The sequence below is a fragment of the Lasiosphaeria miniovina genome (assembly GCF_030549165.1).
Source record: "Lasiosphaeria miniovina strain SMH2392-1A chromosome Unknown B0T26scaffold_4, whole genome shotgun sequence".
NCBI classification, from domain to species: Eukaryota; Fungi; Ascomycota; class Sordariomycetes; order Sordariales; family Lasiosphaeriaceae; genus Lasiosphaeria; species Lasiosphaeria miniovina.
The window spans coordinates 4,248,473-4,276,007 of record NW_026848223.1 but is presented as its reverse complement, the minus strand read 5'-3'; the positions used below and the strand labels follow the sequence as shown (position 1 = coordinate 4,276,007).

Sequence of the window (27,535 nt, the reverse complement as noted above, 5' to 3'; positions counted from 1 at the left end):
ATAGGGGGCTACGGCTTGGGGCGTAGTGACGTTGTTGAGAGCGGTGTTGGTTGTATGCGCGTTGTGGTTGTAGGAAGAGGGCACATTCGGCGCGTGCGGGCCAAAACAGACCTCTTGACATCAGGGCTAGCGCAGTCATCCAACGCGTAATCTAGGCAAAAGGGGCCCCAGTACGGAAGGGCTTGGCATGCTCTACCCCCCTGCGCGGGCGGGCGTAATCGGTTGATAATGGCGGGTCTGGTTGACGGAAAAGCGGGGCCTCGATGACGGCCAGGCCCCTGACACCAGTGCAGGCTATGGGCGCCGCCGCGCTGTTTTTCTAGGGGTAGAGGGGTAGCTGCGGCTTTCTTCAAGTCGGTGGTAGACTGCTATACGCAGATGGAGGGGGTCGGGAGTAAATACCCCTGAGACCGGACACCGGCCTCGAACCAATGTTGCAGTGCGTTAATTAGGGTCATTGTCTATGAAAGCGTGGAACACACTATGGCCTATATCTATTATGTCTAGTATATAGTCTACAACAATCCCACCAGACTACAAAGTCGCGACCGGACACGTTCCCCTCCTCGCTCTCACGCTCTGCTCAATCTCATCCATCTCATCGCCCCCTTTCCCGACCAGCCGCGCCGGCCCGACCTCGCGGATCTTGTACCCCTCGGCGTGGAACCTGTTTTCATCCTCCACGCCGCCTCGCGCCCAGCGCAGCCACGCCCGCGGGCCCCAGCGGCCGCGCCGCGCGTACCAAGGATGCGCGATCCAGCGCGCCACGTGGTACCGGCCCGTGTGCGGGTCCGGGTCGTCGAGGAGGTGTCGCATCCGCAGCCAGTGCGGCCGCGGCAGACACAGGTGACGCACGACGAACTTGCGCGCCGCGACGGCAATCCGGAATATCGTCTCGTAGTGCGCTGGTGGAGGGGGGAGTCTGGATGTATGGATTTAGCTCCGTCCTCTTGTCTGATTAGGCATGCAGAAATTGTGACGAAAGGAGAAGAGAGACGAAACGGCCTACCCGACGGCATCCCTAACCTCTGGCCCGAGCAAGATGGAAACCACGTGGCGGCCGGCCAGCTTCAGCACGGCGGGCAGCTCGAACAGCGCAATGTCGAGCGTCGCCGCGGCGAGCGCAACATTACTCTCGTGCAGGCGGACATGGCGCGCCGCATACTCGCGGCGCCAGGCATCCAGCTCCTCCAGCCAGTGCAGCCCGTCCACCCAACCCGCACCACCAGCAGCGCGCGAGGAAGGCAGGGCGCGATACGGCACATCAAGATCCTCGCCCAGCGCCTTCCAAAAAGCCGCCACGGCGCAGCGCTCGGCCGCACTCAGACGACGCCACTCGAACTCGTCGACCCAGCGCATCGGCTCCAGCGTGAACAGGCTTAGCGTGTACAGCATGTCATCGTCCGAAATCCGGCCGGCGCGCCGGTGCGCCGCGTGCAGGAACCGCGTGCGCGCGACCGCCTGCACGGCGCGCGCCGACTGCGGCCGCGCGACCACCATGTTGGTCAGCAGCACACTCGTGTCGGCCGCCCGCTTGGACGTTTTCTCGACGTCGCGCCTTCCGTTGCCGCAGCGGCCGATCTCGCCCGTCTGCGCGAGCAGCTGCGAGATGGACGGCACGCTGTAGGTCTGCATGCAGACGGCCGTGTAGAAAGGAGGCACGGGGTTAGTTCGTTGGTTTTGTGAGAGGGAGAGGGATTGGGAAGGAAGGCGCACCTTGAAGAGGGCAAAGAAGATGGAGCCGGCGATTACGGACGGGAATTCTTGCTCGCCAAGCCATTTTTGGATCTCGTACGCCTGCGCATGCGTCATGGATGCCAGCGACGCGCGCGTGGGAAACGGGTGTGCGGCTTCCATGGCGTGCTGCTGCCGGTGTCGCAGCAGCGCGCAGAGCAGTGCATACAGAGCCAGTGCTGAGCCGGCCCACGCCCACGCCCCAGAGGGAAACCGAAGGTCGACGGCGGCAGCCATGGTGACGGGTGGATAGTGGTGGGTTTTTTGGTGGAAGGTCTAGAGTCGAGCGGCGTGGCGCGCCTCGTGTAACTAACCGTGTCGAAGCTTGTTGGTGGTCGCCGTTGGAGTGGCCAAGACCGAGTGTCTCGGAATTTACACTAGAAAGCATATTCTACTGTGTACTTTGGGACGCCGCGTCGCAACTAGGCCGGATCGGGCGCGACTAGCACCGGCCCACTTTTCATCATCCTTGCGCCTACTGTATTCGGAATTGCGATTCTGAGAAAAGCGTGGCTGCCGAGTGGGCTCCCGGCGCGAAACTAGAAAGATGAGAGCAATTAACTGACGCGAGTATTAATTGAGCTGAAACATGGCTCTGCAAGACTTGGGCAAGGCTCAGAGTCACCCATCTGAGGATGCTTAGTTACTGCCTGGGTCTGTAAGACGCGTTTGGAACTTATGTCCGTCTTCATCACGACTGTTCAATTATGGAGGCTCTGTGGAATATGAGAAAATGAAATCAAAAGACCGGTAACGTTACCGGAATAAATCTCTATTCACAACAAACCAACGGGCTTCTCCACAGGTCGACCTCGTATCGCGACGTTGCATTTTGACTCCTTTTACTGCATGCAGCATCCCCAACCAGCCTGCCGCCTCAGGCCTCACAACCCCTCACTTCACTCCCCCACCATCAACACAACCACCATCAATACACCCATCAACACACCCATCAACACACCACCATCAACACATCACCATCAACACACACACTGGCATCAACTCAACACCACCTCACAACAAACCTACCATGGCCGACACCAATTCCACGGCCCCGGACGTAGTCGGCAACCCCGACGCCAGCTTCTGGCGCTTCAGCCGCTCGTCCGGCTGGGACCTAACCCACACAACCTCATCACCGCCCGCAGGCCAGCGCCTCACCCTGACGACAACCACGGCGCCCATCACGATCGCGGCCGCCAAGACCGCTCTCGTCGTCGTCGACATGCAGAACCTGTTCCTGTCGCCCGCCATGTCGTCGTCGTCCACGCCGCACACAGACACAGGCACAGACACAGGCACAGACACAGACGCAGACGCAGACACGAAACTCACGCCCGGGCTAGCCGCCGAAGCGGCGCTGCTGGGCACGGCGTTCCCAGCGGCGCGCGCCGCCGGCATCCGCGTCGTGCACGTGACGTGGGGGCTGGACGAGGGCTCGCTGGCCGCGCTGCCGCCGGTGCTGCACCGCGTGTTCGGGTTCCGGGCCATTGCGCGCGGCGGTGACGGGGAGGAGTTTGACGAAGAGAACGGCGGCATCGGGCCTGGAGGCGACCTCGGCTCCCGCATCCTGCCGGATGGGACGTCTGTGGCCGCGGGCCGCCTGCTGGTGCGCGGGCAGTGGAACACGGCGCTGCACGGGGGGTTTCAAGATGCGTTTGACGAGTCGCTGCAGGAGGCGGTGCCGCAGGTGCGGTTCCAAAAGGAACGGCTGTCGGGCTTCTTTCTCGGGCGGGACGGGGATGCGGGGCGTGGTGGTGGTGGGCCGAAGGATTTGGTTGAGTTTCTTGACGAGGAGGGGATTACCACGCTGCTGTTCGCAGGCGTCAATACCGACCAGTGCGTCCTCGCGTCGCTGAAAGATGCGTGCGATCTGGGGTTTGATACTGTCTTGCTGCGCGACGGATGTGGGACGAACAGTCCTGACTTTGCCCGGCTTATGGTTGAGTATAATGCGCGCAGGTGCTGGGGGTTTGTGTCGTCGTGCGAGGCGCTGGCGGCGGCGGTCAAGGCTGCTGAAGGTGGTGTTTGATTGTTTGTTAGGTACTCGGTATATACTCTTCTTATACGCGTAACAGGATGGAAACCGGGATTCTAGCTGCCATTCGGAATCCCTCCGAGCCAACCGTATGCAGCCACTCACGCGGCAGGCAAGCGGGGTTGTGCGAAGGAGGCGGTGCCCTGCTTGGCTACTAATCAGCAAAGCCGACATTCTCTCTTCTAGAACTAGTTCAGTCCGGATCACCAACCGCCCGCTTTGGTCTTTCTTCTCCGACTTTGACCGGACCACATTCACATTGCCAAACATGTCTCAGCTCTGCTCCATCTGTATATGGCTTCCCCTCCCGAACATCGCGTGTCCTACCGCATCCGAAATTCGCAAGGCACACGAAATGCAACCGAAAGAGCTACGTTTCCAGCCTTTTGTTCCTTTTCGTGTGCTGCCAGGTCTGGGCAGCTTGGAATCACCGACGAGGGAACTCGGGTCTCTTCGGAGACTCCAAGCTAGCTCCGAGGCATGCCAGCTGTGTTCCCTGTTCCACACCACCATCTAGAGTGGTGCCTTAGAAGCCGGTGGTCCACTCCTCCTACCCTACAACCGCGCCAGAGATCGAAGCCCGAAAAGGCAACGTACTGTCGTCCGACGGGCAGCGTGCCGTGGTCGGGACCGTCGACGCCATGGGGTGCGACCACTGGCAGCAGCAGCAGCAGCAGCAGAGCGAGCCCGATACGGACACGCGGGACTGCGGCTGCACGAGTTCGTGGCCGTCGGCCGCCGCGCCACGACCATTACCGACACGCACCTATCGCATCTGCCGGCCGTCGTGCTGGCGCTGCAGGTCCGGCGGGGGGAGAACGGCGTTGTGTCGAGGGTCAATGTTGCGGAGATTGACGAGGGGGCGTGGATCGCTGCCCGCCCGGCGTGGAAGTTCGTTGTGCTGATGTGATGATTATCTAGGTATATGGTCATGGACGAGTGGGCTCGTTTGGCAGCATAATTACACTCCATCTTATACAGGTGGGAAATGGGAAATTTATTTCTTTGTTTGCTGCGACTTCGCTTCTACTTCGGTCGCCAATTCCAGCTCAAGGTCGTTTTCTTCAGGAGTGGCGGGTTCAAGGTATATTCCAAGCTACAGCCTACCCACCTACCCAGGCAACCACGGCGATTGAAGCCGTTAGGCGCAGCTGCACTTTGCACTTTTGCTAGTTCACATGCAAGTCCTCCGTATATTATTACAATTACTACAAAGTATCGTCCTACAATACACAGTACATAGTGTCACATACAACGCTGCATCAATTGAGGGCAAAAAGTGCTTGTATTCGGAAGGTTCAGAAAGATTCGGCTGACACAGTCTAGGCTGTAAACGGTCTAGCATGTGCGCCACCTGCGCCCATATGTGGCTTAGGTGCGGCTCCTTCCGACACATAGCAATTTCCCCATTGCTTGGCCACATTGACGCCTACTTGGAATGCCGTGAGGTCAGCCCCTATAACCCTATACATGGCCCCGTCAGTCGTCACTGCAGTTACACAAGCACGACATCCAGTCCGGTTTTCAGTCTACAGCTCTCCGCTTCATACCCGCAAATGGAGAGTCTCTAATGACGATAGGCTGGGCAGCCGTGCCACCTGCCTGTCGCGGCCTCTCCGCTATAGTTTGCTGCGCTTGAGCTGCAGTTCCGGTGCCAGGGAAGCGGAGATGGCGCATGCTCGTGATCCTCTCGTAGTGCGCACCAAGGAGCACCTTCAGCTTCTCCTGATCGAACTTGGTGATGTCGTCCCAGGCCTGGGTGAACTTGTCGGTCCACTCTCTCTTCGCCCTGGCGCCGGAATCAATATTCTTAGTGACGACGAGCGTGTGCGGGCTGCTGTACCGCAGCGTGTTGAACGAGCAGCCCGCGCCTCTCGACTCCAGCACGGTTTGAATGTGCCGGCGGCGCCTCTCGGCGGCGGGGAACTGCCACTCGCGCTGGTTCGACGCGAGGAACCGATCCATCGCAGGGCAGTCAGTGCAATAGCAATTTGGGTTAACGGGTCTTTGGCTGTAGTTGACTTCGCCGCTGGGCTCCTTTCCAACCGCCACGTCCAGGTATAGCTCTAGAATGGCACAGGCGACTTCCTGGTAGCGGGGAGTCGAAAGTGGCACCCGGTTTTCCTCGAGGGTGGACATCAAGCGGTGAATGAAGGGGATCCAGAGGTGACGGAACTCGGGCACGGGGATGAGGCCGGCTCTGTCGACGATCCTGCGGCACAGAAGCATTGACGATTCATTCCAGCCGAGCTGGATACAACGGGAAACGCATTCGGCCAGCAGACTGGGGCTAATTAAGAACTCGAGAGCCTGGGGTTCCGAGCGGCTATAACGATATTCCTGGTAGTAGCTGTATCTCTGGGCCTTTGTAGTGGCGGCCGTTTGCGCTGCGCCGTTTTTGCTGCGCAAGGTGCCAACGTCCATGGAATTGATGACAGACTCCAGCAATGGCTTGCAAAGCTCAAGAACGGCGGTGTGGACAGGCATCTGATCGGCACCCCTGTCGGCGAAAGAGACACATTTCAAGAAAGCAGCCAATGCAAAGGGGGTCAAAGCAGCCCGTTTCTCAATGGCAGGAATCAACCTGCCCATCGCAGTCAGCATACTGTGTACTGCTCCAAGGGTTGTTTGTCTTACTTTGTACTCAGATAGTCAAGGTCATGGTACTCTTCGACCATGGTGGCCAATGCGCTCCCATCAGCCTCAGTCACCTTTTGTAACCGCAAGCAATCGTCTATGGCGGCAGGAACAGCTTCGTTGGCTGCCCAATCCCGGATGTAAAGACTGCGGTTATCTCCATTCAAAGACACGAGCGATGACAAGAGCGCTGGACGGGCAGCCAGCGAACAAATGGACAAGTTCTGGAGGAGACTGAGAAGTGTCAGCAAGAAGCCAGCTCTCCATGACAAAGCACGTACCTGTCTTTCACTTTGGTAAAGTCAAACAGTTCCTCAGCTGCGGCCGTCTTGACCAGCGCAAACAGCGGGGTCCCCACTCGGGTTCTGAACCAGCCTAGGGCCTTGCTAAACAGCTCGTACTGCTGGCAGAGCAAGACAGTCTCCAGAAATTGCAAAACAACTTCCATGCTGAACTCCGACTCGGGGATGTACACATAGTTCTCTGCGGCACTAGTGGAGCTTGCCGATGACCAAGCACGTTGGGCAAGGTATTGCACCGTCTTCATGACCGAGGCGCGATTCTTCGGGTCGGAGCACCGTAGAAGGTATTTGGGCAAAAGGCCTTGCGCATCGGTTCTCGTGATGGCCTTTGTAAGAAATTCGTCCACAGCATCGTTGGCTACAATTACGGCGATCTGTTTATCACAGTTAATGGTAAGCGGAGCTCCCAGCCAAGGTACAACAAGAACAAGAAGGGCCACGGACCGTCACCCGGTACCAATGTCGGGCAGACACTCCCTAGGGCACACGAAAATGTCAGTTTAGTCCAAGGAGTGTTATTATGGATAGTGCATACCTCATTACCCGTGAAACCCGAATAGTCCCTCTCGCCATGATCCGCCGTCTCGAACGGGTCGGCATAATCCTGGATGAGGTTTCCTTCGAGCTCAGCCGTGTCGATTTTCAAGCCGGTTCGCAGGGTACGTCCTTCGGGGTTGACGAGCTTCTTGATGCTCACGTCGGTCTCGAAAACATCCACAAATGGATGCCACTCAGAATCTTCGTCCTCAATGTCGTCATCATCTTCGCCATTATCGCCCAAGTAACCACGCCGCCCCCCCCCCCCGCGACCACCGTGGGGGCCATCATAGACTTCCGCGCAACCTCCGAACTCCTCCTTCTCCAGCACGCCAAGAAGTAGAGTAGCGTTGTGGTCACTGCACACGTCGTTTAGACATTGCATCCGGGAACGATCGGCGCCTTTCAGCGCGTTGAGCGAGATGTTGGCCTCTGTATACGTGTGGTCGAGCAGATAGTACAGGTAGCCGGAGTGGGCACCGTCGCCTTCGCGGCTCCGAAGGCCCAACCACGCAGCCAAGGCTCTTCTGACCTTGTCGTGTCTCGGAGCGTTGAGCGCGGCGCAGGGCCGGCTGTGGAGAGGATGCGAGATGGCGAGATTGTAGGTCAGGACCCAGCGGCGGCCGGAAGTGACGGGCAGCACCTCGTGGGAGACGTCCGAGTACCAGCAGGCCATCGAAGGCTGAGCCTCGGAAGTTTTAAAGATCTTGGTGACATCGCGATGCTTAAGGACGAGGTCGCCGCCTTGATGTTCTGACGGGAGGCAGATGACGAGAGTGCCAAACATGCCAGGAACCTTTTCGGTGCTGTTCGCAAGTGTCAGTCCAGTCAAACCGCGGGGCTATTGATGGTACCCACTCGGTATGGGCCTTGAACATGGCACCTTCCTCGTAGATCAACATCTTGTACAGCTGGGCCGTGATGGGGACCGTTATCCCCAGCTGCTTGGCGGCCCACTTGCAGGCACTATCAACGGTCGGAGTCCACTGGGGGACCATGTGGTCGAGCTGAGAGGCATCCAGCTCCCAGGTATTGCGGACCGACGTATCAACGAAGGTCTCGCTGCCCTTGCCGTAGGGAGCTTGGCGCGCCTTCTCAATCAATTGACGCGCCGTGGATTCTTGGAGCGGGAAGTCAACCGGGCCGACATCTTGAACGAAGAAGGGCTTGATAATTGCCTCCTTGATCTTAGCAAAGGCAGCAAAGGTGCCGGCTGCCTGGACAGAGTCGAGCGCCTGCGAGAGCTCAGTATAGACATCGGCTGCTACCTGGTCGCGAGGCGCTGGCGCGGGCGCAGCCATGCTGGTCATTGGTCAATGTCCTATGAAATTCTTAAAATGGAAAGACAACGTCTAGAACTAATAAAGCGGGGAGGGGGGAGGGGGGCGGAAGGAGGTTTGTTCCTCCAAGTTTTCTCAGGATGAAGGGTTGGGGAGTTGGTGGGTTGACGCGTCAGGATCGCGGTAAGCCAACGCGATGTGATGGATTGAGTTTTGTTTTTCCGCTGATTTGCCCTGGATAGGAGTTTGCACGTTGAACGCTATCTAGGTCCTAAGTCCAGCCCGACTGGGAACAGAATCCTTGTCCCGGCAGCGCGGGTCAAAATTTAACACCCATGGCCAGGGCCGTCTTGTGCCCTGTGCGCGCCTGGTCCAGGTCTGCCTTTTTGTCTTCATTTCCACACTTCGGCAACTTCCCCGGGATGCCCCACATTCCCCTTTCGGCATTACACTTTAAACCCCAACAGCAAGCACTTCGCCCGCCACCCCAACTTCATTTCGCGGAGGGGTTGGAGGGCACTAGGGGTGTGGACATACCGAAAGTGGATGACATTCGAGTCAGCCGGCGCCAGCACCATGCAATAATGATATAATGACATGAGGCTGTCGAGCGTCACGCGTGACAGTACCGCCAACACGCGGCGCAACCGTTGCGCGCAGCCCGCCAATCGGCAGGCGCACCGACGTCGGGTCCTTTGTCTCGCCGACCCCACCCCCCGTCACCAGGTTTCGGACGGCTTTGGGCCGCTCGACGGGCTCTGGGACTGACTGCGACGCTGGTAGGAACGTAACGACGTTCTCCTCAGCCTTGGTGTTGCTAAGTATCTCGCCTCTCTGCGGTTAGATGTGCACTTGCAGGAGCTTGTGCTTGCCGATGCGGGGATTCTGTGGGAGGCGTTTGTGAGTTTCTTGACCTTGTCTTTCATTCTCTTCTCTTGATCACTCCGGTCTGTATTGTTTACCCATTTACACGCACATAAGCAACTTGCTAGATAGCCTATGAGACCGAGTTTGCATTCGCGAGCTGGGGATGGTGACGACAGTCAGCTGCATCTACGAGACGTTGTCGCCGGAGCCGACTCCCAGAGCCCCGCCAATCACAAATATTGCGAGCGAACCACAACGTACTGAGAGATGAGGTGTGCTAGGCAATGGCTGGGAATACAACGTTCACACTTCAATTTTGCGAGAATCTAACGTGTGTGGAAGTCGCATTACAGAACACGAAATAGCATACAACCTTTTCACGATGACGCGCTATTAATTAAGAGCTTTGATGCACGCACCCACCACTTTTTTCCTCGCACCTACCTGGGGGTCATTGGCAGCTGGCAACAACGCAGGGCCGCTTTTTGTATGGTAAAATGCCGTATTGCATGGCAGCCACCCAACGGCCTATCGGGCATTAAGGAAGCATACCGGGCACTAAGGAAGCCCGGCAAAGTCAAAATGACACTACTTACACTTCCACATGCCGGCATTTGTGTGCGCAGTTGGTGTTTTAATGTCTGCAGCGGCCAGGTGGCCTTTGCAGGCTTTTCCTTTGCCAAACAACCCTTGAACACATCATCAATCTACCTTTCCGCTCACAGTCTTCGTAATGCCTTTTATCGAGATTTGGTCTGACGATTCAAGCTCCCTCGCCCTCGCCGTCCCCGGCTCCCTCGCGCTGGCTGTCGCTGTCCCGTGAAGATGACCCTTATCCTCGTAGGAAGGGCGGCGAGGGTGACCAGGTTGACATAGACTAGGTTAAGTTAGGTGGGGGAGTAAGCGAACGCCACTGATCCAGAACATTCTAGATAAGCGAGGAACACAACCAACCCTCTTATATAAAAAGCCCATAACTCAACCAATTCTTTTCCAATTCTCTTCATCTTCAATTCGTTTTATTCTTCTCTTGACAATGGTTTCATATACAGAAGAAGACCTCCGCAACGCTTGCGAGGAAGCCGTCAGAACACATCGATTACGCAAAGTCGCGCGAAAATGGAACGTTCCACCCTCCACCCTTTATGGCCGTCTACATGGCTCCCTACCTCGAAATGTTGCTCATCAAGATGAGCAAAGGCTTACACAGACCTAAGAGGATCGTTTAGTCGAATGGATTCTTCTTCAACAAGATTTAGGATTGCCCCCTACACATGCACAGATCAGGGAGCTTGCACGCCGTATTCTAGCTGAAAGGGGGGACTCCTTACCACTTGGAAAGGGGTGGTGCCGTGCCTTTCTTAACCGCAATCGAATTTTGAAGACTCAGAGGGCCAAGAGAGTCGATTCGGTCCGCGTCAACTGCGCTACAGAGTCAACAATTCGACCTTGGTTCAACCATTTCCAAACACCAGCTATCAAGGCGATTAAGCCAGAGAATCGCTGGAACAAGGACGAATCTGGTATTATGGAAGGCAGAGGAACCAACGGCCTTGTCATTGGAAGCCGTGCCTTTAAGGCGCTTCAAAAAAAACAGCCTGGAACCCGCACTTGGACCACTTTTGTCGAATGCATCTCAGCAGCTGGCCGTTGCCTTCCTCCTTTGGTCATTTTTAAGGGGAAAAGCGTTCAACAACAATGGTTTCCTTTGGATATGAAGCCATTTCAGGATTGGTTCTTTACAGCAACTGAGAAAGGATGGACTACCGATGAGACAAGCCTCAAATGGTTAAAAAATGTGTTCATTCCTCTCACCAAGCCAGCAAACTCCTCTGAGAAACGACTCCTTATTATTGATGGCCATGGCAGCCACACAACTGCCGATTATATGTGGGAGGCATACACAAACAATATTCACATTATTTATCTGCCTCCCCATACTTCCCATGTCCTCCAACCACTAGATTTGGCCATATTTGGCCCCCTAAAACGACTTTATCGCAGACGGCTTGAGGACCTTCTTGCTAACGCCTTTGACGACTCTTCTGTAGCCGGAAAACGTGCGTTTCTGGAATGCTACCAGATTTCACGCACAGAGGCAATTACTAAGAGTAATGCTAAGTCAGGATAGAAGGCATCAGGCCTTTGGCCCTTGAATGTCAACAAACCGCTAAGAAGCCCACTCCTCCTCAAGAATTCTAATACTTCACGCCCCTTAAGAACTACTATAGTTACCCCAGAGGTTCGCACACTCCGTATGCCAATCCTGGAGGATTATGGAGACGATCGGGTGCAGTGGAGGACTCCTAGAAAGGCACGTGATTACGTTGAGCAGGCAAAGAAGTTCGCACGCATCATCAAAGCAATGCCAGCGGATAAGCTCTTCCTCAGAAAGATTGGTAAGGCTTTGGATGAACAGGCCTTTGAACTGGCTATTAGGAAGCGAAAGATTGAAGGTCTAGAACACACTCTCGAATCAATAAGAGCCAGAAAGAAGAAGAAGGTTGAAGAAGATCCAAATACCACCTTTGCGAATATTCAGACTATTCGTGAGGCCCAGAGGGCTGTAGGGCGTGCAGCAGAGGTTTTAGAAGATGCGGAAGAAGCGGATGATTCAGAGGATATCAAAGATTGTATTGAAGTTTTGTAAATAAAAAGATCACCCTTTCTTTTGTTGGAGGGTTAGTTGGGACTCCTGCTTATACAGAATGTTCTAAATCAGTAGTGTTCGCTTACCCCCCCACCTAACTTACTAGATTGATAGAGTCGACGCCAATGGATGAATTTGTTACGAGTCTGGGCCCACTGAACATTTATTCCTGCTGGAGCTCCCTCATCCTCTTCGTCCTCCGATATTCCATCACTAACCCCTTCACAACCAGTGCACCTGACAAAATGCCGAAACCAGTCACCAGCAGCAAGGAGGACGTCGTGACCGTCCAATACAAAGATCTTGATGGCAATATGTTGAACTGCATATACTACCGCTGGGTGTTGAGCGACGCCAAAGGGGAGGACGAGCTCTACTACGCCATCATCCCCGGCTCCGGGTCGGACCACACGGTCGAGCAAATCGATACCGCGCTGGAGAGGATGCTAGATGAGCGCATCTTCTTCCCGATTCCTATTCCCTGGTACCACTACCAGACGCCCGTCACGATCGCCGCAACGCCCGAGGCGGAGCCCGAGGACGGCATCTTTCTCAAGAGGCCGTGGCTGGCCGAGATTGAGCTGCACAAGATCTCAAACATCCCCCACAACATTGCCTGTTTTCTTGCCGCCGAAGTCCGCATGCTGGAGCGCCTCTCGCGCTTTCCGCCGCATCCCAACATTGTGCGGTATCACGGCTGCCGCGCGCGCCGGGGCCGCGTCACGGGCATCCAGCTCGGCCGCGTCGAGGGCAGCAACCTGTTTGACCACGTGCGGTCGGGGCGGGCGGTCGACAAGGCGCCGTTCCTGGCGGCGCTGGCGTCGGCCGTCGACCACCTGCACAGGGTCGTCGGCATCGCCCACAAAGACCTGCACCCCCTGAACGTCATGGTGTCGCCCGACGGGCGCACGCCGACCATCGTCGACTTCGGCTCGGCCGACGTGCTGGGCGCCGAGCTCCGCCACAACCGCCACTACACTATCTGGGGCGAAGATTCCCTCGACCTCGACGTGAAAACCCTCTTTGACGGCCTTGACGGGAATCCCACGTCCCGCAGGTCGAGGGATCTCGCGTGCCTGAAGAGGTTGGCCGCCTGGATCGATGACCCTGTCGACATGGTTAAACCGGAGGTCCGCACGGGTTCCGATGCGGGTTCTGACACACATGCCGACGAGCTCAGAGGGGGCGAAGAGGAAGCTGGACGCCGAGGCTAACTGAGTGCCAGACCAGTGTTGGTATACCAGGGACAGAGGACAAAGAGCTGCAGTTGCAATCCAGATTGAGTCAAAGCAACTCACCCGTCTCACCATGGTACCATTTGACTGTGAATCGACTCCGAGAATGTCTCGACCAAGATGTGTGCCCACCAATACGAGACTGTGTTTTTGTCCGGGAATTAAGCTCCCTGGAAGAAGTATGCAACTATCCGAACCCGAAACCCGCCGAATTGCGGCACGCCAAGCCACAACAAGATCCAGTCCCAGAGCTCTCTCTCGTGACTCCTTGAGTCACTGCCAAACAGCTCATCCAAACAGCTCATCCCAACAGCTCATCCCAACAGCTCATCCCAACAATGTCTGACGCATCCAAAGCCGCACAGCGCGCCAGAACCACCCACACCCACACCATGGCCACGGCACCACCACCACCACCACCACCACGAACCCGCGACAGCCAAACCATTCTCCTCCCCGACGGCCGCACGCTGGGATTCGCCGAGTACGGCACCGGCTCCGGCACACCCATAATATACCTGCACGGCTACCCAACCTCGCGCCTCGAAGCGTACGCGCTGGACGCGCTCGCGCGCCGCCGCCGCCTGCGCCTGCTAGCCCTCGACCGCCCGGGCTTCGGGCTGTCGTCGCCGCAGCCGGGCCGCCGCATCGCCGACTGGCCCGCCGACGTCGCCGCGTTCGCAAACCAACAGCGTCTAGCGCGCTTCGCTGTGCTTGGCGTGTCCGGCGGCGGGCCGTATGCCCTCGCGTGCGCGGCCGCGGCGCCCTTGCGCGGCGTGCTCGCTGGTGTGGGGCTGCTGGCGTCGGCGCCGCCGCCGGACAGGGAGACTTGGGGGCAGCTGCCACGAGTCACGCGGCTCGGGTATGCTGCTGCGCGGTACTTTCCGGCATTAACGCGGGTTTTGTTGAGTGGGTTGATTGGGTTGACGAGGTGGGCTGTTGCGACGGGACCGGTAGCGAGGTGGATTGATGCGTTGCTGGACCAGGCGACGCAGCAGCGGCGGGAGAAGGAGTTCGAGGAGCAGAGGCACAAGGCAGAAACAGAAGGTCGGCCACTGCTAGCAGCAGAAAATGCCGAGGTTGATGACGACGCAACGCGGCCAACCGCCGAGCGGCGCGCGGCGCTGGTGCGCATGGCGTTTGACGGCTTCGCGCAGGGCTCCGGCGCCGCCGTGCAGGAGGCGCGCCTGCTGAACGAGGACTGGGGGATTTCTCTCCAAGACGTCGACCACCGCCCGCTCTACATCTGGCATGGCGCTGATGATGCGCGCGCGCCTGTGCAGCTCGTCCGCGGCCTCGCGCGCCGCCTGCCGACTGCGACGCTGGTTGAGTTTCCTGGGGCCGGCCACGTCGCGGTTGGCCATTATTTTGACCGGGTCCTGGCGGAGCTGGTGCCTTCTGGCGGGGAGGGTAATTTCCAGGACGGTGTGAAGGGCGCGTAGCGTCAGGCTGGGGGGATGTGTGTTGTGGTGTTTTGTTGCGTTGTGTCGCTGCATGCGTTACTCTTTCTCGTCTTACTTGCCTTGTTGTATTCTGGCTGTGTGTTATATACCCTGGCCTCGCTGCTATTGTTTGATAATCGAACTCTCCCTGCTCATCAGTCTCTGATTTTGTTTTTGACTTTTGACACTCAAAACGCGACTGCTGATTCCGAGCCAATTCTCAGAAGACTCTCCTCAACTAACCCTCTGGGATTTTCTCGCACCATTGGGATTTAACTGCGACGTTACACAAAGAGGAGGCGATCAGCAAACCCTAAAACCGGAACGTGAGGTAGGTAACACAGCCGATAATGCAGCCGACATCTCTGCAACTCGCCGCTGTAGTCTGACGTCATAGTTCATGACCTCGCGATCCGATGACAGCAATTGCCACCTGTGATATCTCGAAGGATGAACATCAAAAAGACGCCAAATTTCACAGAACATCGCCTGAAAAAATTCCCACTCACCTTTCAACTTGCGAATCGTCACACTGAATTGAACATCACCGCGGCAACCGCTTATCATGCCTCTCGCGCCACTCAACCAGCGCGACGAGACAGCATCGAAGATCCCTGCGCCGGCGCACGGCTTCGGCGCCTTCTGCGCGCCGTCGGGATATGCGCAGGGGGTCTGCTGCCCGTTCGTGGTGGTGACGGTCATCGTGGCAGCCATCCGCAAGAAGATCAAAACGAAACGGCAGGAGAAAGCAGCGATGAAAGCCGCAGAGGGACGCGTCAACGGCAACGGCAACGGCAACGGCAACGGCAACGGCAACGGCAACGGCAACGACAGTGGCTTGTCAGCTGCAGCCACACAGCCGCAAGAAAAGCCCAGCGCGAAGCACCGGGATGCACGTGTGTCAGCGACCGCCGATGCGGCCAAGAAGCGGCTTGAAACCCACCCAGACAACCCGCGCGTGTGCGATCCCTTGTGTCCGGCGCGTACTGCAGACGGCTGCCCGGTCCATACTGCTCAAAAGCTCGAGAGGCCGGCCAGTCCGGGGCTGTTGGCAGTTTGAAGCCTCGTTTGGGGTCCGGTCGCTTACGACGGGCCAGCGAGGCATGATTAATAAATGTAAGAGAGTGTGAGTAGGACGGTGTGTGAGAGAGTGTGTGAGAAAGTGTGTGAGAGAGAGGGGCGGGCCGAGCCCGCAGTTCAATATGTCAAAGAATGAAATGAAATGAGGGAGAATTTACGCTTGAAGACGTTGTAGGTTACCGCTTATTCTCGTTCCATGGCCTTTGAACTAGCAGGCTCAGGGATTGAAAGCTGCCAAATTTCGTAATCTGGATCGCGGGGAAGGGAAGGAAGTGGGGGAATCTCGCAACGAGCAAATAAACAACGAGATATTCCCTGCTAGCTCAAAGGCGAAAGGAACGAAAATAAGCGGTGTGCAGATCGTAAACTGGAGCTGAGTGGCGCCCAGCATTTTGTTTCGCAGGCGAGATGTGGAACACTGAGCACATCAGCCACAAAACACACAGCTTGATGTGAGAACTTTGTTGGTCGTACTCGACCAGCGCCCAGCCAATCAATTGGTGTCATCTTACGAAGCAATCACTAAACTCAGTTTGGCTGAATTTGGAGTGCTTGCTGGTGGGTCCCAACCAGAGTGATGCAACGTCGAAAGCCTCGGATTTGAAGGAAGATGCGGTTGACAGAATGAATTCCGAAACATATCTGGCTCATTGCAGACCCATTTGTCCAATATTCGTGACATCGGCCCTGGGATTGAACAAATCGATTTACAAGCACAGCTTCCGAGCAAAACTCGACTCTCAACCCCATCTTGCTAACAGAGTCGGCAAGCCACGTTTCGCCATTTCGCAAAACATTGCGGTCTGTTTCGGGCTTCAGAAACCGTCCTGATACACTTTGACGATACAAAACAAGATTCTGGCCGAGACAAGAGGCTGATGCGGCTGATGCCAAATGGCCGTTCCCCGGCCCCTCAAAACCCACCTAGGAATGCTCGGACGGCAGAGTGGGGAGCGTTAGCCTGTATTCGCTAGCTAAGGTATATATATACCTTGGTGTCACCCCTCTCGAAATTTCCACCTGGCTGCCTCACTCAATGTGATTATTCTTAACACGCCATTAATTACAGTCGCCGCCAGGTCACCACCGTTCTACTTGTCTGTGCACATGTCTACCAGTCACGGGACCCCCCAAGCACCCGGGAAGGGCGATAAAAGATTATGGGGACCCAGACTAATGCGAAATGGCGCTGCACCTGCAACAATCCCCATTCCAGTCGCCGTCGAGCGAATACAGCCCGAAGTGCCTACGCAGACACCTGCTTTAAATACAACTAGTAATAGGCCAATTTTGACACCCCTGATCATACCAGTTTCCCGCCAACCCGCGCCACCTGCACCAGTTCCAAGACTACAACAGCCACTCCAACGTCAAGAGAGGCCACCCTCACCCCCAAAGGCTGGCTATGCTTTTAGCCTCGCATGGAAGGGGACGAGGAATGAGCTTGACCCTGAAATGGTGCGCATTGGTAACACGTTTAGAAGCATGCTGAACTTCGAAGTAGAAGAACACCGGATGGAACAGCGCGGTACAAGCACAGAGGGAGTGGCGGCAATAGTCGAGTCATGTCTACGAGACAAAACCAAAAACAAATTCCTTCCCTTCGTTTTTTATTACCACGGCAGTGCGACATTTTGCGGCAGCGATTCCCATGGAAGTCCCCTAGATCTCATCCTGTATGGTTCCCGGTGCTTATCCTAGCATCTCGCTCATTCGCGTCCAAGTTAGCCACCCCTACTAAGATATTTCACAAATTCTAGGCACGCTACGGGCCAAGGGCAAGAAAATGGGATAGACTATACACAAATTCACAATCTTCTTACGGACAAGACAGTTTGGCCCGTTAAGATTATAGCTATTCTCTGCAACTCGGAGAACTCTTTAGGAAATCCGTGGCCTTTCCCGATGCAACGCGGCGGGAAGTTTATGGATGACAGAGAGCGCCACCTAGTGGGTTTACCTCTTGATTCTTCTTCATTTGACTAGCAACGTGCTGATATATAGCCGTCAAATATAGGAACTACTTGCTGGCTGGGGGCCATTCATGAGTGCTAAAATCCAAAGTAGTTTCGAGGCACTGAAGAGGGAAAACGCCGTGATTTCGGCATTGTCCCTTTTTCATGACATCCTTCTAAACACGGTTCCGCGGAAGTTGGAAAAGAGAGGACACATGAAATCGCAAGACGGTGCTTTCTTATTGAATTTTAGATGTATCGATGATATTTATTTTTGTACCAACGCTGACCTCGACGATCAGAGTTGGGGGGTACCACTACACTGGAACACCTTTAACCGCCTGCCGGCAAAACCCCCAAGCCGGCCGCAAGTGCCCCGCACACTGTTTGTCACGAACCTAATTTCACCCATATCGAGTTCGCACACAGCGACTCCTTCCAACGGCAGCTCTCATACTGCGCCAGCACCTCCTCCGAGTCTCACTGAGCATACGGTGGGCACCATGTTGATTTTCTCATGGTCGGGGGACAATCCAAACAACGATGTCGATCCTAACCCTCATGGTATTGAGATGATTATGGAAACATTTAAAGGCCTGAACTTTAATGTACAAAAATATAACATGGTACCTGGTTATATGAATGTGGAAACCATTTGGGACAACCTTGAAATACTTCTGCAAGACAAAGGCGATAATCATCCCTTCGTCTTTTGGTACTACGGCAGTGCGACCTTTCCTGAGTTGGCACGCCATCGCATCGGCGAGAAACCCCTAAATCTAATTCTGTACGTTTTCTCAATCAAGCCTAGATTACCGCATCTTTTCTAACTTATTTACCCACTGTAGTCACAGAGATGCGAAGGCACCAAGGTTCTCGCAGGGGCTACAATATTCCGACATACACGACATGCTTACGATGAAGCTAGGAAAACGTACTTCTCATTCTCAAGTGTTGGCGGTTTTGAGCTGCCACACCCATTTTGACGCCACGGGCCGTGAAAATCCGTGGCCAATCCCCATTTTCCAAATTACCGATACCGACCGACTTCCCCCCAACACGAGGGGCCCCAACTTTGCGAGTCTCCCATTTATTATTTCTTGTCTTGACCGAATACCTGCTAATGTGTAGGATACGCACAACAGAACATGCTCGTTGGCTGGGACGACGTCGCCAAAAAGAATGCGCAGAATTCTTTCCCTGATTTAGTCTGCGAGGCCATTAAGAAAATGAAACGCAGAGGCGAGCAAATCACTGCGTCGTCAATCTTTGACAAACTACACTTCGACCCGAACAACCCCGGTCGCCTGAACACTGGATACATGGACTGGGTGAACCAAGAAGGGTTGATGAGTGTCAAAAGCAGCGGTTTCGACTTTTGTGGCGCTAATGGCCACATCGACAATTCTGTCGTCCTCAAAGCAGCAGCTACTAGGACTACAGGCAGGGGAAATAATGCACTAACGACTCGCCGTTGAGTCACCAACCGCTAATTAAGCGGACTTTTTATGGGGGGTTTTCTCATCATGTCCCCTCCCTACATGGGCAATGCAATTGGCATTTGCCGTAGGTCTGTGTTTGTATGTACAACTTTGGGTACCATTGTTAGGAAGAGACAAAGTAAGTAGTTCCCGAAGACTTCTATTGCGAAAACACATGGACCTATCGTCGGAGAACCGTCGTCATCGTTGTCGTCGTCGTCGTCGTCGACGACGACGACGACGACGACGGAAAGGATCGTAAAAAGGAGCGTGTACTTAAAGAATAAAACGATAAAACAAAGAAGAAGAGAAGCCCAAGGACTCAAAGAAAGGAAAGGGATTCGTTCGAGCTAGTCCCAGGTCTCAACATCATGGATTTTTATCACATGCTTTTAACCTACCTACCTTACCGGCATCAACCAAGGAGAAACCCGAGTTAGAAGCCCTAAACAACCACACCCTCTACTTGGCCAGTACGCCTACTAGTGATAAATCCACACCCAAGTTAAGAGGGGCGGAAAACGGTTAACGTAACCTACCTTACATATCGAAAAAGGCGCCCTTAGCCTATGCTCAGTGACCGAACTTGGTAATTACCTGGTCAAGTGGTTTTTGAAGTGTTGCGTTAAGAACTGGGAATGTGCCCACGATAAAGTGCAAGCCTACCTAGTCTAGGTTACACCAGACATGCTCACGGTCTGAGGTAACAACCAATTTAGAACCAAAGCCAAACCCTGCCCTGAAAAGCATGGTACTTCGGCACAAGGTGAGCAAGTAGTAATCAATATTAAGACGTAAAGTAATTGGAATAGTCGAGGTTAAATAGTTCGGCGGCCTACGGTTGCTCGTCATGAATAGCAATCAGGGTTCCTCGGTCGAATTATGTCGATTGCCAAATTAGCGCATGTAGCCAGCTATCCGGTATTTGAAGGTTTCCAGCGTGATGCAGTAGGGTGCATTATGTAACTTCAAGAAGCAGTAGATCCTCCGAGCACTTGGCGACATACTGCCGTATGAGGCAACGGGACGACATTGGCAGATAGGCTAATCGGTAGGGGTGTTGACTTCGAACTTATTTATACAAAGAGCGCTCGTGGGGACCACAGACTTGGAAGAATCAGGTTCATCGGCAAGCAGTGAATTATTTCTATAATTTGTGTAACTGTTGATCACCTAGCCTTGTGGTACGAAACGTGTGTTTGTCGGAGGGGCGTCCCCGGCTTCGCCTCGCAGGTGTGTGGCCGGTCAGCAGCTAACAATGTAAGAACTTTGTTGTTGGCCGACCCGAGGATCTTGCAGTGCAAAAGTCGAAAGCGCAGATGCACTTTGTCAGATGATGATCATTTGGATCGCCCATTCATCTTTTGCTACTGCGGCTATGCATCCTTTAAGCCGGAAGAGGCTTCTAGCAACACCCCCTGGAACTGATGCTGTGTGTTTTCTGCCCTCTCCTCAACTCTCCGGCAGACATGTTGTAGCCCGCCCGGCGGAGCACGGGTTTGCCGTCTGACATCATGAATAATAACAGGCAGAGAGACGAGAACTCCACTGAGAAGATAGATTACGCGATAATCCACGACTTTCTCAAGGACAAGTTTCCTTCCTCTCGGAACCCCGGCCAAGCCTCTTGTCGAGTGTTGAGAATTTTGGGATGCCGGTACCCAAGAGCCCTGCAGCCTCGAAATCCGTGGCCCACCGTCATATCTCGTCGTGGCATGCATCACGCGGGCGGCCAGGATCACGGCAAACTTGTGGGTCAAGCCTCGAGATCACGCTTAATTATCAGTCTTAGCAGTTGCTGACTTGCGACACAGAACCTGCTGGTTGGCTGGAACCATCGCACAGACCCTGTCGCTGCATTGTTGATTGTGATGGTTACTGCAGCTTAATTGGGCCTAATATTACCACATTTGTGAGAGAATATCTTTTTTGCTAATAGGGTGTTCAGCCAAGACTTTGCCCAGTGCGCACTCCCACTGCGGCACCCACATGTCAAAGAATGTTGATTACTTGACACAGACTATCTAATTAAACCAATGGGGAAATTTGGCATTGCTGGACAGGCGGACTATTTGCAGGACATGACTTCTCTAAGGCTGTGAGAAATAGCTTTGTATGGTTCTTCTTTTGAGCTAACGAATGAAAACATACTAATTGATAAATTGGTGGATGGGGAGCCTTCAAAATTAATATGGGTTTTCGGGTTTGGGGGTTTACGGGCTCCCCTACCACATAATACTTGCCTTGATTAGCAATTGACGGAATGGTTTAATGATTTGTATATTAATTAATTTTTATTCCTAGTGCACCGAAACCGGTCTATGGCATGGTCGCCTGCGGCGCCGGCTCGTGGGGTGGGTTGTGGCTCGTCAGCAACCAGGCTTGTAAGAACTATGTTGGCCGCATTCAAGGGGCTCGGAACTACAACACGCACCAGTATCAGTTCAGTTAATTTCAAATCATGATGATTAATCTGCAATTGAATACTGATCGATATTGTCAGCTGATGTTTCTGGGCCACTGAGCCGGCCTTGAAGCCGGTTTCGGGCCGGAGCAACGACTTCGAATGGCTGAGACTTTCAAACAACCCTCCCTGGTCCAGGGTTAGTGAACAAAGTTTCAAGGGAGTTAAAAGGTCTCCTTCAAACCCCCCGACTATCTGTCCCTCAGCTCTCCACTCTGCTGCAAGCCCCAGTGCACTATTTGTACGATATCTTTATCTGCAATTGCAGTTATTCAAATCACGGCTCCCAACTTAGCCCATAATGGCTCCCTTGCGGTCGGATTCCAATGATTCAACTGGATCCGATTCCACGGCCAACTCCGATTCCACGGCCAACTCGCAGCCGGGTCGGCGACGACTTCCACCTACACCGCCATGGTGTCGGGACAAGTGACAACATCCGGGTCTGAGTGAGTCAATGGCGAGCATCACGAGCTTAGAATTGTCGCAAAGTCTACGGAAACCCGACACCAAACCACCAGCGAGTGCCGCAGATCCAAAACCACGACCTCCCTCTGGTCCACGGTCTCAGCCGGTGGCAAGCACGACATCGGGACAAAAAACACCCTCCAGATCAGGGTCTGGTCTACAAGCGAGCAGTGCAAGTTCGAATGCATCGCTAATTCTGACGCTGCCGCTCTTGTTTCAGGGCAGTTCAATTAGTCTAGCCAGCCCAGCCAGTCCAGCTTTTTCAATAGCCCCGTCACCACACGAGATACCCAACAAACCCAAACCTGGCGTTCTTTTTATTGTTTCATGGGACCTTGATGGAGCCCTAAGGGTCGACGCTAATATTGCTGCAGTTTGCGGCGCCTTTGGCGGCCACCTCAACTTCGAAGTGTTCAGGTTGAAGATAAAAGTCCCATCCAAAAAAGAGCGAACGGAAACAGACGAGATTGTTAAGCAGATTGATGAATTTGGGGTACGAAGAGGCGACGAACTCCTGCTTTATTACCGCGGTCACGCAAAAGCTGATTTGGACATTAGACATCATCGTGAGCTGTTAGGGTGCGTTTGGTTCTTCGTGTAAGGTCCAGTAAAGAGGGCCTTCAGGGTTAATTGGCTTCCTTACCGGGATCCATTTGGCGAAAGCCAGTGGGTTGAAGTCAGATTTTCCACCTACCGGGCCCCCGGTAGGAAGATTGCTCCACACACCAAAATCAGCCAATAATAGCCCAGGGTTCGCCCGCTAGTTATACTAGATTCAAAATCCCAGTTCATGCCCGGTAAAGCCTACCGGAGGATATGAAGGGGGTCCGGTAACGGTCTTCCTAAACCTAAAAAAGTGGGCTTTTTACCGATCTTTACACACACAACCAAACGCAGCCTTACTAGTGTCGTGTTTTCTAGATGCTGTCCGTGCCGACATTGTTTGGGCAGGTCAAATGGCTGACATGGTTGGGCAGGTCAAATGGCTGACATGATTGGGCTGATAACCGCAGACACTTCGCCACAGTCCCAGGACACTGTCAGATATGCGCAGATCACGTATCCTCGGAGAGGACCTTGACACTATAAATTGGTTGTGCCCCGTCAAATGCGTTCACTTTCAGAATCAGGATCAGACCACCTGGAGGAACAAAGCTGAGAAGGTGCGTCGGCTGCAGCTGAAGCTTTGCTACGTGCACAGGTTGCAGTCTTTAACATACAACTAAAGAGCTGTGGAGAGGAAAGGCCGATTCAGTTTCGCCGACATTGCTGTGGTGGGTGTACGTTTCTTTCAGCTGCTTGCGGCAACGGGTTTTGCGCTGATGTCGTGCTTCCATTCGAAGCTAAGTCCAAGGTCTGAAATCCGCACAGACAGACTAAGTGCTAATTATATAGACTCAAAGGTTCTTGGCAGGAGTCAGAAGATAGGCCTGCATCTAGAATCGGCGCGTTTTGGCCTACAGTCATACGGGGAATCAACGACGGCCTCTGTGTTGGTCTCTGTCTACTTGTTGATTGATTATCCACTGACTCGTCGTCGCTATGTGAACAAATTTGGCCGCCTCTGAGAAAGAAGTGACGCTGTGTGGCAATGTCAAAGGCTCCAGGTATTTACCTAAGTATGGCCCATCCAGCATCAGAATCCAGGTCTAGTTCATCAAAGCTCGGCTGATTGCGACTCTTAATCAAGTTGCCGCCTTATCTAGCTGGCCCCACTGCTAACCTCGTCCAAGATGCCCTCTGCATTCGCGAACGCGAGCTCGTCCATCGTCTCCTTCCACAGCTGCGCCGAGACCTTTTCTCCCTCGTCCGTGTAGACGATGGGCGCCATGCTGTGGTTAGGTCATTAGCAGCTGCTACGCCTATTATCTAACTCAACTTGTGAGGTCTTCTCCGCGTTCGGACAGAAAACGGGAAGAAGTGCAGACAAGAGCATGGGAGGGAAAAAAACAGAACACTGAAAGAAATAGAAAGTACTGAGATGACAACAGGAAAGAAAAGAAATCAGAACAGGTAAACTCATGGCACGGCCCTCTGGAACGACAGAAACTGCCCATGCGTCTCCGTCCCAACCTCATCCTCACGGACGGCGGCATCCACAACCATCCTCGCAGCGACCGCCGACGTGTTCCCAATGCGGTTCACCACGAGCAGCCTGAAGAACTTCATGAACCACGTCTTGCCCGTCTCGCGATCGAAGCGCGAGTCGGTGACCATGCCGGGCGAGGCAGCGTTGACGACCACAACGGCAGCCGGAACGCGGCGGGCGAGCGCGCGCACAAAGGATTGGCCCAGCAGCTTGGACGCGAACATGTGGTCCGACGTGTCATTGTGGGGCCGGTCGAGGGCGGCGAGGACGGACCCTTGCGCGGCCGCGCGCGCAATGTCGAACTTGGTCCACGCGGCCGCCTCGGACTGGGTGAAGGTGATGCGGCCGGGGCGGCCGGTGCGCTTGGCCGTGGCGTGCAGGGTGGGCAGGAGCAGCAGCGCGAGCAGCGCCGTGGACAGGTAGTTGACCTGGATGGTGTCGTCGTGGCGCGTGAGCGGGTTGACGCGGCGCGCGGCCGGGCAGAAGGCGGCGTTGAGCACGGCGAGGTCGAGGCGCGCGAGCGATTCGGCGCGCTGGCCAAAGGCGACGACGGACGCGTAGACGCAGAGGTCAAGGTGCCAGACCTCGATGGTGGCGGTGTGGTTGGCTGGGAGCGACGCAGAGAGCTCGGCGGCGGCGGCGCGGCCTTTCTCTTCGTCGCGCACTGCAAGGATAAGTTTGCTCAGGCCTAGTCTGAGTAGCTGCCGGCTGGATTCTAGGCCGATGCCCGAGTTGGAGCCGGTTACGACGGCTGTCTTGCCAGCGAGACTGACGTTGCGCACCTCGAAGGGTTTGTAGAAGTATTGCTGCCGCATATAGCGGCCGACGCTCGCCTGTTGCTCAGGCGACACTTCGAACGCGGGTTCCATGGCCGAGTTGGTGATGCAGGTTGTTTGTCTCGCGGAAGAGAGGGGCGATACGACGCAGGTCTGGATACGAGGGAGCAGAGAGGAGTGGGTCCAGCCGTTGGTTGTCATATCCTGCGCCACCGCGGTCAGCAACGACCGACGCATGACTGACTCTCGATCCGCGTGAAAAGGTAGGATTCGCTATTTCTAGGAAGGAACTCGGGTTACAACGCAGATTCATTATTCTCGACCCCGCCTTGCATCATGATTGGCCGTCCTCAACCGTCCTCAACGCTGCCGCATTTCTGAATAACAATTAATAGTCGCCTACAAGTTCTTTAGTATGTAATATAATTACTTCATTATGCTGATGCAATCGGCTACGAATAAGCTCTCTCTCGATTAGCGTCTTCTCATCTGCCCCGCCCCATCGTTCTTCAAGGTGGTGGTATAAGGAACCGCATTCTAATTACAACTTCTTCGACATCTCATTGCTAGACAAATCCCAAGCAAAATCTTGTTCCTCGCCCTCTTCCCAGCGCATGTTCCGGTCGTACATCTCCCGCTCCGTCAAAGAAGTAAGAACATGAAGAAGGACCAAATGACAGCCCACAGCGAAGTGAACGACATGGATGGTCCTAAGAAGGAAGCCGCAGCACTGCTAGAAGTTGGATTAGCTGTTGTCGTTGTCGGGAGGTTGGTCGTTGCCGGGAAGTTGGTCGTTGCGGTAGGCGTTGGCTCGGTGATAGTCGGAGAGGGGCTTGGAGTAGGCGAGGTAGAGAACTGGACTGTTGATCGCGTCGGTGCCGGCTGTTTTAATGGATTCGTCAGTGTCGGTGAGGGAGTTTCAGCGGGAGAAGAGATTCTGAGAAGGGAATCACGCACAAGTCCCGTGCCGATCACGGACGCAAAGTTGTCGCACAGCGAGTAAAAGACCATGTCGGACACGGCAAAGTTGCTGGCGTGCATACACGACACGGTCTGCAGGTACTCGCACGTGTAGGCGTTGGAGAGGAGCTGCGGCTGGCAGGTGCACGAGCTGAACTGAGTGGCGTCGTGCATGCTGTTGCTGCATCTGGAGAGCCCGATGAGGGCAGACTGGCACGCCGACACGACGTCGGTCAAGCAGAAGTCGTCATTGCGCTGCATTGTGGAAGCGATGGTGCTGACGGGCGGCGTCGTCAGGGTGACGGCGGCATACTTGTCGCAGGCCTGGTGCCACTCCTCGACGGCGTTTTCAATGGTGCTGTCTAGGTTCTTGGCGAGGAAGCAAAGCCGCAGCTCGCTCTCACATCTGTAGGAAGCAAGCTTTGTTAGAGCCGTGTGGATCGACAGGAATGGAACATGCTGGTGTAGAATACGTACTCGAACATGGAATTGAAGAAATCCTGGTTGCAGAGACATGCCCTCCGCTGCTCGACGGTAGGGAGATCCGGACACGAGTTGAGACGACCATTGAAGTAGTCGCAGCTAGGAAGAGCGGTGACGAGGCTTCCTGCCGCACACTTCGTAATGTTGAACGACGGGTCTAACATGGTCGTCGTCGTCGTCGTCGCCGTCGTCGTCGGCGGCGGGGCTGAAGCCACCATCAGTGCGTGGGAAACCAGCAACGTGCTGGCGATGATGATTTGGTCGGTCTTCATGTTCATGTTATCAAGAAATTATATAGTAATAACCAGTCATGGTAAGTCAAAGGGGGGGGGACTGGAATTTCGTTGAACGGGGGACATTGCCACGGAAACACAGCTCCTATTAATTAATACCGGGGAGACAGTAGGGATAATAAGATATGCAGGTAGGTGTCCGTTTGGGGCCCAGAGGCCCATTGGCCCTCAGCTCATGACCCACCGACGCTGCCGTTGCCTGCTGCGTGGCAATTAATTATCGCGAAGGCATGGAATAGTGTAGAAGCAAGGCCCGGCCCGCCTCGCTAGTCAACAAAACAGATAACGACATGTTCCAACCAAAGACCCATGGTCACCCAATTATTCAATGAAAACCACTGCATCATGGGATGGTCAGGTGGGCAAAGTGGCAAAAGTTGCGTCTGTCGGGCGCGAAACGGGGGGGGGTCTCTTCAGCTTTCAGCCTTCAGGGCGTTAACAACCCACCACTCTCGCGAATGATAAGGCCCCAAAAACGCCTCCCAACTCAGACACGCCAATTTACGCCGCCGTTCGCTGATAGTGTGGTGATGGGTGGCATGATCTCCGTTCTCGACGGTCAACTTTCAATTTCTGTCTGCTGTTGACGGACGCTTTTAATCTTGGCCTGAATTACTGTTTTTCAGGCCTTTTTTATATAGCACCAAACCTGGTCGCGTTGTTGTCGGTCAAATCATGCCAGTTCCGACAAGACGACCAGCACAACCAACATCTCAGAAACCTAGACCGGCGACCCAAAGCCAGCGACCCAAAGCCGGCGACCC

The 27,535-nt window shown here is 54.7% G+C and overlaps 8 protein-coding genes across 8 annotated transcripts; 4 read left to right on the top strand and 4 right to left on the bottom strand.

Annotated features, from left to right (window-relative positions):
• Window positions 1-389: 389 nt before the first annotated feature.
• Window positions 390-2,130, bottom strand: B0T26DRAFT_830146 (uncharacterized protein). The gene is made up of 3 exons (XM_060447463.1): window positions 1,717-2,130; window positions 1,010-1,629; window positions 390-922 (listed from the first exon to the last, which is right to left on the bottom strand). The coding sequence occupies exons 1-3, from the start codon at window positions 1,969-1,971 to the stop codon at window positions 535-537; spliced, it is 1,263 nt and encodes a 420-aa protein (XP_060296819.1). The 5' UTR covers window positions 1,972-2,130; the 3' UTR covers window positions 390-534.
• Window positions 2,131-2,631: 501 nt separating this feature from the next.
• On the top strand, window positions 2,632-4,766 carry B0T26DRAFT_872323 (Isochorismatase-like protein). Its single transcript, XM_060447963.1, has 2 exons — window positions 2,632-3,755; window positions 4,435-4,766. The coding sequence occupies exons 1-2, from the start codon at window positions 2,765-2,767 to the stop codon at window positions 4,680-4,682; spliced, it is 1,239 nt and encodes a 412-aa protein (XP_060296818.1). The 5' UTR covers window positions 2,632-2,764; the 3' UTR covers window positions 4,683-4,766.
• Window positions 4,767-5,081: 315 nt separating this feature from the next.
• B0T26DRAFT_830139 (uncharacterized protein) lies at window positions 5,082-8,608 on the bottom strand. The gene is made up of 6 exons (XM_060447462.1): window positions 8,107-8,608; window positions 7,247-8,054; window positions 7,156-7,188; window positions 6,691-7,085; window positions 6,410-6,643; window positions 5,082-6,356 (listed from the first exon to the last, which is right to left on the bottom strand). The coding sequence occupies exons 1-6, from the start codon at window positions 8,556-8,558 to the stop codon at window positions 5,297-5,299; spliced, it is 2,982 nt and encodes a 993-aa protein (XP_060296817.1). The 5' UTR covers window positions 8,559-8,608; the 3' UTR covers window positions 5,082-5,296.
• Window positions 8,609-12,104: 3,496 nt separating this feature from the next.
• B0T26DRAFT_711598 (kinase-like domain-containing protein) lies at window positions 12,105-13,401 on the top strand. The gene has a single exon (XM_060442049.1). It carries the CDS (start codon window positions 12,171-12,173, stop codon window positions 13,257-13,259), a length of 1,089 nt encoding a protein of 362 aa, XP_060296816.1. The 5' UTR covers window positions 12,105-12,170; the 3' UTR covers window positions 13,260-13,401.
• A 271-nt stretch (window positions 13,402-13,672) lies between these two features.
• On the top strand, window positions 13,673-14,722 carry B0T26DRAFT_647913 (Alpha/Beta hydrolase protein; the record flags this gene model as incomplete). Its single annotated transcript, XM_060437951.1, has 1 exon — window positions 13,673-14,722. One exon carries the CDS (start codon window positions 13,673-13,675, stop codon window positions 14,720-14,722), a length of 1,050 nt encoding a protein of 349 aa, XP_060296815.1.
• Window positions 14,723-16,839: 2,117 nt separating this feature from the next.
• On the top strand, window positions 16,840-18,065 carry B0T26DRAFT_310597 (uncharacterized protein). The gene is made up of 3 exons (XM_060434314.1): window positions 16,840-17,478; window positions 17,563-17,756; window positions 17,820-18,065. The coding sequence occupies exons 1-3, from the start codon at window positions 16,910-16,912 to the stop codon at window positions 17,855-17,857; spliced, it is 801 nt and encodes a 266-aa protein (XP_060296814.1). The 5' UTR covers window positions 16,840-16,909; the 3' UTR covers window positions 17,858-18,065.
• Window positions 18,066-23,872: 5,807 nt separating this feature from the next.
• On the bottom strand, window positions 23,873-25,128 carry B0T26DRAFT_741138 (uncharacterized protein; the record flags this gene model as incomplete). Its single annotated transcript, XM_060443929.1, has 2 exons — window positions 23,873-24,002; window positions 24,212-25,128. The coding sequence occupies 2 exons, from the start codon at window positions 25,126-25,128 to the stop codon at window positions 23,873-23,875; spliced, it is 1,047 nt and encodes a 348-aa protein (XP_060296813.1).
• A 652-nt stretch (window positions 25,129-25,780) lies between these two features.
• Window positions 25,781-26,750, bottom strand: B0T26DRAFT_676243 (uncharacterized protein; the record flags this gene model as incomplete). The annotated part of the gene is made up of 3 exons (XM_060439953.1): window positions 25,781-25,917; window positions 25,989-26,401; window positions 26,473-26,750. 3 exons carry the CDS (start codon window positions 26,748-26,750, stop codon window positions 25,781-25,783), a joined length of 828 nt encoding a protein of 275 aa, XP_060296812.1.
• Between the last annotated feature and the right edge of the window lie 785 nt (window positions 26,751-27,535).